Raw genomic sequence first — 10801 nt, forward strand, 5'->3', positions numbered from 1 at the left:
ATTTTGCTTGGAGCTGGTTTGCCGAGGTCCATCTCTCTGCTTTGGTGGGAGTATTACCTCATGTCTGTGATATGTCTTTCAGCTTCTTGTTTTATTGGGTCTCAAGGGCAGGAGGCTATGACAGGCTCCTTGGTCTGCCTGCCACCTTCCCACTCCAGCCACACGGGGCCCCCTTGTGGCTCACACATGTTCCTGCCCCCAAGCCTTTGCATTGCTCCTCTCTGCCTGTTTTTTTGTTTGTTTTTGTTTTTAAACATTTTTATTATGAAAGATTTTTAAACACACAAAAGTAGAGAAATAGTATAATGCTTTAATATCACTAGTACTAGTCCAAGTTAATCTTTACCCAAGTGTCTCAAAAATATCTTTTTATGATTATTTGAAATCAGATATAGACAAGGTTCTAGGATGGTTCTAAGCTGAGGAATGGTGTGCTCTGGTGTGTGGGAGCATCCTTCTGGCTGCTCTATTGCAAGTGGAATGTACGTATGTGGGCAGGAGGGGAGATGGGGACACCAGTGACGATGCCATTGTAATAATCCAGACTACATGTGATGGTGGTCTGGAGTCTGCCTGGCGTGGAGACGGAGAGATTTGAGATACATTTTAGGGGTGGGTTGCAGAATATAGTTATACACATGAGCACACACCCCGTTCCTTCTTGTCTGTATGAAGTACACACACTGGCCAGCAGGTGGCACCATTGACTGCTGGCTGGTCTCTTGTTCTGGTGATGTTCTCTTGGGGCGTAGCCTCTGCAGGTGGGGCCTGGCACTGCCAACCCAAATTCTGCCTCTGGAGTGGCCTTGTAGACCTCTTCCCTGCGTCCCCTTTGACCTTCCAGTCCCTTCTCTGCACAGCAGCCATCTGTGCAGAGACCTGGTCTCCTCCAGCCAGCCGTCATGTCAAAGCCACCTGCTTATTTCCCTGCAGGACTTGCCATGATGTGTACATGTCCGTCTCCCTGTCCCTGTGTTCCTTTACTTGCACAGGCTGTTTTCCTCTAGAAGAAAAGCTCCAGTGAAGGCAAGGGCATCCTGTCTGCACCTCTGGTCATCCTGGAAGGGCACAGGAGCCAGGAAATCTTTGTTGAATAAATGGGTGAATCAGGCTGAAATGATTTCTAGTAACGTTTTGTGACTGTTCTTCCAGAACATTTCTCTGCACACATAAGCATGGAGGGAGACTTATCTGGTTTGACAATACAGGTATTTGGTATGCTCTTCTTGAAGTTTTCTAATGTCCTTTTTTCTTTTGGCCGCACGGCGCATCATTCAGGATCTTAGTTCCCTGACCAGGGTTTTTTGGTGAAGTTTTGACTTTTAGAGGAATCCTTCTGGCTGTGGAGTGGGGAGCTCAGGGGAGTGGGAGCAAGGGGGGAGGTTAAGAGGCCCTCCTGGGAGGCTGATGCAGAAACGAGGGGGCCCTGGGCTGTGGTGGGATGTGAACAAAGAGGATTTGGGGCCCAGGCGAATAATGAGAGCGCAGGAGAGGGAGCCTCTAGGGTGATAACCAAGCTTAGTTCCCTGGGGAGTAGCAGAGGTGCAGTTCAGGGGCAGGTTCAGTGGAGGGCATGCTGCGTTAGAGGCCTTGGAGTTGAGTTTTGAAGGGAGAGTTTGAGTGGAAAGAGCTGGCGGGGCAGGATGTGTGGATGTGAGGGAATAGCACACGCAAGGCACAGAGCTCCCGGGGCTCTGGGGCCTGTGAGGGCTGTTGGGCCTGACCTTTCCCCTGATCTTCCCAGAAGCCCTGCCTGGGTCCCCTGGCCCTCCTGAGCACCCCGACGGCCTCCTGGCTCCCCATCGCCCATCCCCCGGGCCTCCAGCCCTGCCACACCGTTTCCTGTCCTGGAGCTCTGGTTCCTGAGCCTACTGCCTCTCCCTGCCACGCCCACCCTGGGTCTGAACACTGACCCCCCCCCCCACCTTGCCAGCCATGGGACCTTGGGCAAGCTCCTTTATTTCCTTCTGTGTCCTCATCACGGCACAGGGCTCATGACAGTCTTCAGGGTTGTGTGAGGGGTCCAGGTGACTCACAAGACAGCACCCAGCACAGGGACCAGCACGTAGCAGGGACACCTTGTTCTCTTCCCCTAGCCTTTGGGGGATCCCCTTCCACCTTTTGGTCTGTGTCATGAGTGGGAGGACAGCCGTCCCGGTATAGTGAAGGTGCAGATCGAGTTAGGTTCGCCCTTGGAGCGAGGCGAGCGTGGTGCAGCTGCAGGAGTTGCTCCTGCTTCGTGGCTGCTTTCGCCTTCATGTGCAGGCGAGAGGTGGGCGTCTCCTCCAGGTACTGCTGGTTTCGGGCTGAGCGGGGGCTGCCGCTCTGCTGGCGGTGCTGGCCCTGCCTCGGGGGCAGGGTGAGCCCAGGGCAGGGTTCTGGGGGCCGCTCTCTCCTTGGGTGGAGACGTGGTGACTTCTCCCTGGCCTCCCGGCGGCCCTGCCTCTAGCTCCTCCACACCCCAGCCTCAGAGGCTCTCCGAGGCCTCCGGTCACAGCCTTCCCCCTGTGCTGTTGTAGGTTTTCAGTGCTGAATTTAAGAAAAGGGATTCTTTGCTTTGATTACTGCCCAGAAAAGAATGTCCTGGGTAAGTAACGTTTGTATCACGTGAGGCTGCTGGTCTGGCAGAACTAGGGTGAGGGCTGCTGGGGAGGTGGGGCCCATCAGAGCGGAGGCGGAGGCCCTGCAGCGTCTGCCGCCAGCCACTCTGGTCCCCGCCCCTGGGCACCTGGGGTGGAGTGGTGACAGGGGCTTGCTTGGCATGGTGGCAGAGGAGGCGGGACGAGAGAGGCAGAGGGATGGATCATAGCAACACCCCCCACCTGCCGAGCCTGGCTGGAGTCCGAGGCCTGGCCCCAGGACAAGGTCCCAGCGCAGGCCCCCAGTGGCTGATACCCGGTTTTCAACTTCAGTGACTGGTGGCCATGACCCCCTCATCTGCCTGTGGAACCCCTTCTTCTCGAAGAAGCCTGTGTGGCTGATGAAGGGGCATGAGACCTCGGTGACACACATTCTCGTGAACAGCAAGCACAGCAGCGTCCTCCTCAGCATCTCCAAGGACAAGGTGTCCTCAGGGAGCTCGGCCCTGACGCCCGCCACTAGCTCCTGTTCCCCAGCAGAGATGCTGGCCCAGGGAGAACGATCGAGCTCAGCCAGCCAGGGAGCTGGCTGCAGTTGGCAGGAGCCTGAGGCCCAGGGCAATGGTGTGACCTCCCTGTCCATGGTCCCACCCTGGCCTGAGGCCTAGAGGCAGGTACCCCAGGTGGCACCATGAAGGGGCCGTGGGTCTCTGACCACCCCCATAGGGTCCTGAGCCCAGCTCTGAGCAGCCCACCAGAGTTGGGCAGGGCCCTTCCCTTTATGGGGTCTCAGTCTCCTCATCCAGAGAATGGGTGTTGAGTGGTTTAGAGAAGAGCTGCTGGTGAAAGAGCAGAGGAATGTCTGGCGCATAGTAGGTGTACGACAGATGTGAGCCTTTCCCTCCCCACAGACCCGAACTTGCTCCTCTCGGCTCTCCCAGTGACCACTGCTTGGCTGCCCTGGCTGCAGGGCCTGACTAGACCTTTTTCAAATGCCCGGGGTTCCCCTGATCAGGCCCGCTCCTCTGCTTCTCTGAGCTGTGGGTTTAGGGTCTCTCCCCACCTGCTGGGGGATGCAGGCCAATGGTTCCAGGTGCCCTCCTTCAGGGGACAAGTCTGTGTCTTCTGGGACTCAGTAGATCAGGAGCTGGCAGGGCCCTGGTTCACCAGGCCACGCTGCCCACACATCCCCACACTTGGTACTGTCTGGAATTCTCCTGGCAGCGCTGGGAGCTGGGCATCGGCACCTCTGATGAAGGCTCCGAGGCTGGAGGGGTCGGGGACAGAAGTAGACTTGCCCAAACCTTCATGGGCAGCGATAGGCAGAGCCACGGTGTGGACGGCAGTCTGTGGACTCCACGCCCATGCCGTGTCCAGCTTGCTGCTGGCGCCCCGAGTGAGGAGTGTCCTGGAGGGACTTCCACGGGGCCCCTCTGGGGACACTTCCTCAACCTGGGAGGAAGTCGAGGGGGACAGGTGAGCCTTTTGGGCAATGATGTTGGCAGCTCTTTCTGTGCCCTGCCTGGCTTTACTCGAGGGAGGCTGGGGTGGGAGCTAGTGAGGGTCTGCAGGGGCAAGTGCTGCCTGTGAGGTCTTCATCCTCAGCCGATGAGCAGCAGCTACTCGAGCAGGGTAGAGACCCTGGGGGAGGCTGGGCGGGGGGCGTGCCTCGGTTTCCTCATTTGAGCATAAGCACAGCGTCTGTCTTAGGGCTGTGATCCATGGCAGTCACTTAGCGTGGTGGGTGTGTCTTGGAAGTGCTTGCACTGGGTGCCCTGGCCCCGCTCCCAGGAGAACCCCAAGGCCTCAGGTGCCAGCTGCATCCCCGAGAACCCACTCTTGGCCTCTTTGCCTGTTTCTCACCCCCGCAGAATATTCGCGTGTGGGACATGCAGGACTACGAATGCCTCCAGTCCTTCTGCGGGAAGCATTTTGCCCTGGGACACTGCCCCATCACCAGCGCATACTTCCACAAGGATGACGACAGCCTCATCTGTAGCACCTACTCAGCGCTGCACGAGAGGGAGGTGGGACCGTGTCTGCACCCAGAGGGGAGGGGCTGCAGCCGTGTTCTGCAGTCCCATGGGACACCGAGGGGTGGTCACATCCCGTCCGTCCTGAGACTGCTTCGTGCCATGAGGACAAAGCTGCTAGACTCTGTGGGCTGGTCCTCAAAGCTCTCGTCTCCTGGGATTTCCTGGGGGACTGTTGCTAGGCCCTCAGTGGTCACCCTCTATGCTGCTGTCCTCCTGACCCGTGCATCCTCCGGACTCTCCTCAAAGCCCACCTTGAGGCCCGGGCTGGCTTAGAAGACCCCGCCCGCCCCCACCGCTCCACGCTCCCTTGCCTCCCCTTGATCACGGCCCTTATAACTCTGTCCTGTCGTGGTTACATGCCTGTCCCTCCTGCCAAATTGTGAAGCCCAGGAGGGCAGGGCCCACCCCCGAGCAGCCCCTCTGAAGGAGAGAGCCTGGAGGGACCTGCTGTGAACACTGTCTATGAGCCATGACTTAGTTGGTGCCCATGTGAGGTCTGTCCTGACTCTGGAGGACAGGACAGCCTGGGAGAAGCACAAGGGGCTGACCGTCCAGGGTGACAGGGGGACCTGTGACAAGATGGGAGCTGAGGGGACTGCAAGGACAATCAGCAGCCAGTAGAGGGGGAGGTTCTATCTAGAAAGGGCGGTGAGGGTGTCATTTGTGGTTGGGAGGAAGGGGAGGCCCCACTGAGACCTCCTTCCCTCTGTTGGCCGGTGACACACACGACACACACGCTGTCCTTGTGCCCTTGGCTGGCTCTCCCAGGTGGCAGGTTTTTCTTGAGAAGGGAGTTGGTGGGTTCCTTCGTCTCTGCTGAGTGTCAGACTGGCTGCCAGCATTTGTTGAATTAAATAGACCTTTGAAGTTCATTTCAAATCATCACACATTATCAGCCCTCTGCTCTTTGTCAGGAGCAGAGAATATATTAATTAGGCACTGTCCCATCCCTCAAGGAACTTATGGGGTAGTAGGAGAACACATAACTTTAGTAGAAAATGCTGTGTGTTATGATGGAGATGTGTGCTAGGTGCTTCATCGAGCACAGAGAAAGGATCCTTAGCCTAGCCTGAGGCAGAGGTAGTCAGGGAAGGCTTCCTGGATGAGGGGACACCAGATTGAGGCTTTATGCTTTTCAGAAGTTATAAAAGGGACCTTGGACTTGGATTTTGATCTTGTGGGAACACGAGGCTTTGGGAGCCCTGATCTCAGGAAGTGGGGGCCATGGAGTAGGGGTGAGCTATCAGCAAGCCTGTGTGTAGTTGAGGATATCTTGATGTCTCAGGTTACTGGAAGTTTCTCCCTGGGGCAAATCACTGAGGGCAGGCCCCTTCTGACTGCCCAACTGTCTGCCCCTCCTCACCTGTAGATTGGCATCCTAAAAGGGTACCTGGAGACGCAGGGGCCTGGGAGAGCAGAGGAGAAGACCACGACTTACAGCACGCCCCTGTGCGCCATCCTCTACAGCAAGGTTTTCAAGCAGGTAAGTGGTCAGCAGCTCGTCTCTGAGGCCAGCAGGGGGTGGGGTGGGACGGGACGCTCATAGCTTGGGTGGTGGTGCAGGACAGTGGGAGGTGGGCGAGCAGCAACCCTGCAGAGGGGTCACCCCGGGTAAGATAGGAGCTCCACCACGTGGTCAGCGGGTCACCAAACTCCTGTGAGCCTGTGCGCCCCTGGCTACCGCCCCAGGTCAGTTCTGGACAGGCAGCCTTCTTTATACAGTGTGAGATGGAACACAAGGTGTGAGCTGCTCTTCGAGGCTCCCTGGGTGGGTGTGGGTGCTGCTCCTGGGGGCCATTTCCAGGGAAGCCCTGGTTCAGCACTGTCCATCGTGGGAGGGGAGGGAGGCCCAGGCTGTGGACAGCCCCCTGGTCCTGAGTAGAGATCTCTGCATTGGGCAGGGCAACTGGGAACATGGATTCTGAAGTGTGGGGATAGATAGGGCGCCTGGGCCCTCTGCGCACTGCCACTGGGACCCCTTTCCTGGCCCCACTGCGTCTGCTGCAGCATGGCCTTGGCTGCGCGAGGCCAGAGCTCACCTCTTTGGGTTTCCCTCTCATTCGGACCCCTGGCACCAGCACCCCTTATACCTTAGGGCTCTTCAGTGCCTTCCAGCAGTTTCAAAAAATTCCCCTTCCCCAGCTTTCTAGATGTTCTCATCAGGAAGGTTGGTCTGAAGTAGGCTCACCTGTTACTGTTTCATTGTAATAGTTGTCGCCTTAGGTGGAATGATGTACCTTTACTCAACATTTCCCTACTTAGGGGACAGTTAGTGTATTTCCTGTTGTTTTTTTCTATCCCCCGTGATTAATGACTTTGCAGTAAATTTTTTTTCTGAATTAGAGATTATTTTCTCTGGATAGATTCTGATAAATGCCATTTCTGAGTTGAAGGGGATTTCACCAGACTGGTTCCTTCTGAAAAAACTGTGCCTGTTTGCACCGCCGTGGGCCTCAGGGCAGAGGAAAGCCTGTTTTCAAGAGTGGCTTATCCCGCAGCAGGAGGGCCCAGAGCGCCTGTCTTCTCGGTACACAAAGTGGCAGCGGAGCTACCCGCAGTCACGCCAGCTGGAGGCTGCCCTGGGGAGCGGGGGCCCTCTCCTCTCCAGGAGCCCTGGCTGTGTGCACCCCCACAGGTGGTGAGCGGCTGCCTGAGCGGCGTGGTGAGCGTGTGGGAGGTCGTGACGGGCAAAAGGATGACAGAGTTCTCCGTGACGCGACCAGCACGTGGAGCTGACCGCCACGCCCCTGGATGAGTCAGAGGCCTGCCTGCTCACGGGTCTGCGTGATGGCGCCACGAAGATGTGGAACTCCAGCGTTGGTGAGTGCCTGCTGACCTTCCCCAGCCCGGACCAGATGGAGGTCAGTCTGGTCCATCAGCTGGGGCCTGGGGGCCCCTCACAGCTCCTGTGACCCTGGGACATGCTATTGTCCATGCCTCTCTGAAAGGTTGTGCACACAGACTGCCTGGCCTCGTGCCTGCCTGACCCTTTGTGTCCTTGTGCAAAAAATGAAGACAGGTAACAGGGCCTGTCCTTCATAGGTGTTCTACAAATGTTAGCTACTCTTGCTCTTTTGGTGTGTTAGCACTTCTTACCCTACCTCTTAGAGCTTTGAATGGCATTGCTAGCAGTGGGGGCACATGATTCAGAGCCACCCGTACCCCTGTTTGGGAAATGACTGCCAGGGTTATAGGGATGGTCTGTGGGTGTGGCAAAGTGCAAAGCAGCAGTCCCACTTTGGGACTTGAGCCCGTTAGTAACGCCTGTGACACAGTCCTTTAACCAACCCAGAAGGAGCACTTGGCCGAGAAGCCGGGGATTTAGAGGACTGGCCCAGATCCTATCACTCAGTCATTTGACCTTAGCCAAGTCACTTGTCTGTTTCCCTGCTATCCCCCTGTAAGAGGGACATGGATACCTACCCAATCTGCCCCCTCCAAGGCCATCAAATGGATAATGGGATGTGAGAGCACTCTGAAAAAAATATGGTGGTATCACCTCTAGGGAATTCTCATCATTATGGGGAGTTTTGATTTCTTGCTTGGTATAATTAGGAAGACATTTGGGGCCTGGAGCCATTTCCTCTGAGGTACCTTAGAGTTCTGTCTTCTTTCAACTTCAACAGATTAGTGGGATCGTCCATATGAATAAAGTGTTCTACGTGACCAGATGGAGTAAGAGAATCACTTATTTCACGTGAGTAGCCAGGGTGCACATGGGAGGTGAGGGCAGCTAACTGTTCTCTCCGGACTTCAGATGGGTTCCTCCATTCCTAGCTTTGCTGGTGGTTGGAACACCAAGCAGGAAGTTAGTGCTGGGTGATGTCTGTTGCTTCACCCTCTCATCTGTCCATTTATTCATCACTCCATGCAGCCGATATGTTCTAGGCTTTGTACTAGGTGCTGGGGACGGGTATAAACAAGCATATGGAGTCTTCATCCTCCTGGAGCTCCCAGGGGGAGGCAGACACTAATCAAATAACTTCATTTGTGATAGTCTGTTGAGTGCTATGGAAAAAAGAAAAAGTACAGGTTTCTATGGGGAGGGGACAGAAATCTGATCTAGTCTCAGGGGCCGTCAGAAAAGGGTCAGCTGAGGATGTCGGGTGGAGTGGGATCTGAAGAGTGAGCAGGAGGGGTCTCAGTGAGGCAGTGAGGGGCTAGGGACAGGAGGGACGTTCCAGGCAGAGGGAACAGCATGTGCAGGGTCACTTCCTCTTCAGAGGGCTTTTCTAGGCCCATGGTTTCCCCTTCTTTCAACCTGAATCCTTACTCAGGTGTCTGAATGGGGCACATCTGTAAGATTAGTGTATATAAAGCCCCTAGGACCGGACCTTTAGAGCAGGCACATAATAGGTGCTTAGTAAATGCAGTCGCAGGGCAGAGCTTCATCCCTGATCTACACCTCCTCTGGAGTGTCCTCCTCTGGGTCAGTGCTCCAAATCCTAGAGGCCATGAGGGTCTCCCAGGAGACCAGTGAGGCTGAGCTCTCAGCCCTTTTGCCTCTGGCCATGTGTGCAGGTTCCACAAGACCAAGCCGGTGCTCTTGTGCTACCACTGGCAGACCTTCCACACGGAGGATGTCCTGAGCATGGCCAGGTACCAGAACCAGTTCCTTGGAACCTCCTCCTACAATGGGGACATCCTCTTCTGGAACATCAGCATGTTCGGGCCCATCCTCCATTTCAACGCCTCTCAGAGCCCCTTGCCCTCGCTGCCCAAGAGGGTAAGGTCAACAGAAACAAGCTGTCCTCTTCCTTCTCTCTCAGCTGTGGGCCAGAACCACGTAGGGCTTGGGGGTGGGTAGGGGACACCCTGGGGAGTGGAGGGAATGGTGGTGGCTTGTTCTGGAGGAGGTTGGGAGCTAGGGACGTAGGTGGTAGTTTTTATAATTATCCTCATTTGACAGATGAGGAAACTGAGGCACAGAGAGGTTAAGCATCTCGCCTAAGGTCACACAGCCAAGAAGTAATCGATCCAAATCCAGGCAGTCTGACTCCAGAGCCTGGTGGTGCTAGTCCTGTTCTCCCGAGATTACTGTCCCCTTGAAGGTGGCTCACTTCTGACCCATCACTACTACAGCTTACTGCTCCGGTCTCACTGGGCTCTTGGTAGAACTTAGGAAGCCATACAGTCTCTGAATGACCATATCTTTGCAGATTAAAGCTGGAAGGGGCCTTCGGGGTCACCCCGTCCAGTAGTTTTCCAAACATGTTGTGGAGAGATGCTTGGAGGCTATTACAGCGGCTTCTCCAGAGCACTTCAGCTTTTTATCTATTTTACACTTTGGAGTTTCCCTTCAGATTAAAAAATACCTCAGAAATACTTGGAGGGCTTCCCTGGTGGCGCAGTGGTTGAGAGTCCGCCTGCCGATGCAGGGGACACGGGTTAGTGCCCCGGTCCGGGAGGATCCCACATGCCGCGGAACGGCTGGGCCCGTGAGCCATGGCCGCTGAGCCTGCGCGTCCGGAGCCTGTGCTCCGCAATGGGAGAGGCCACAACGGTGAGAGGCCCGCGTACCGCAAACAAACAAACAAACAAACAAACAAACAAAACATTCTTGTTAATAACAAGGCTGGTTCTCATAAAAACTATGGAAATAATGCCAAGTTGCATATGAATGGCTCCCAGGTCCACTTGTTGCTGGGAGGGGGCAGGGAGTGGCAGGAGGTTGAGGTGACCCCTTGAAGCCACCCTGACCATGGAGACCATTAGAGGCAGGCCCTGGGACTGGGTGCTGGAGGGTTCCCAGGGGCTGGTGAGGAGCCTGCCTGATGGCCAGAGGGATGGGTTCTGCTGCAGGACAAGGGCCTGTCCGGGGTGCTCTCCCAGGAGATAGTGTATTTCTGATTTATCCGCCCTCCTAATGTCCAGCTGAACCCTTGCCAGCCTCTCCACCTGCCTCCCCCTGCCTGTATGGAGTCCCTCCCTTGCAGGTTCCATCCCTGTGCCCTTTGCGGCTTGAGCAGCCGGCCCGCTTCTAGCACAGCGTCACCCCGTCCCCGAGTACTGGACCTCCTATCACCCGCCTGGGGCCAGAGGTTAACAGTGATCATTTACCTTGGTAATCATTTACCCATCATTTACACAGCACCTACTGTGTGCCATGCTCTGTGCTGAGAGCTCCATGGGTGGAACCGTGATAGACACTCACAGTAGATACTGGCTTTAGCACTTCCGTAAGCT

The 10801-nt window shown here is 55.9% G+C and overlaps 1 protein-coding gene across 1 annotated transcript in view; it reads left to right on the forward strand.

Moving 5' to 3' along the window:
* The window catches only part of EFCAB8 (EF-hand calcium binding domain 8), a 31702-nt gene extending 21103 nt beyond the window's left edge, over positions 1-10599 (forward strand). Inside the window, 9 exon segments of the mRNA XM_060285319.1 lie at positions 2520-2587; positions 2913-3064; positions 4451-4588; positions 5985-6098; positions 7251-7330; positions 7332-7476; positions 8242-8312; positions 9137-9341; positions 10552-10599. Of these exon segments, the coding sequence (XP_060141302.1) occupies positions 2520-2587; positions 2913-3064; positions 4451-4588; positions 5985-6098; positions 7251-7330; positions 7332-7476; positions 8242-8312; positions 9137-9341; positions 10552-10599 (1021 nt within the window).
* The last annotated feature ends 202 nt before the right edge of the window (positions 10600-10801 follow it).

The sequence above is a fragment of the Globicephala melas genome, chromosome 15, assembly GCF_963455315.2.
Source record: "Globicephala melas chromosome 15, mGloMel1.2, whole genome shotgun sequence".
NCBI lineage: Eukaryota > Metazoa > Chordata > Mammalia > Artiodactyla > Delphinidae > Globicephala > Globicephala melas.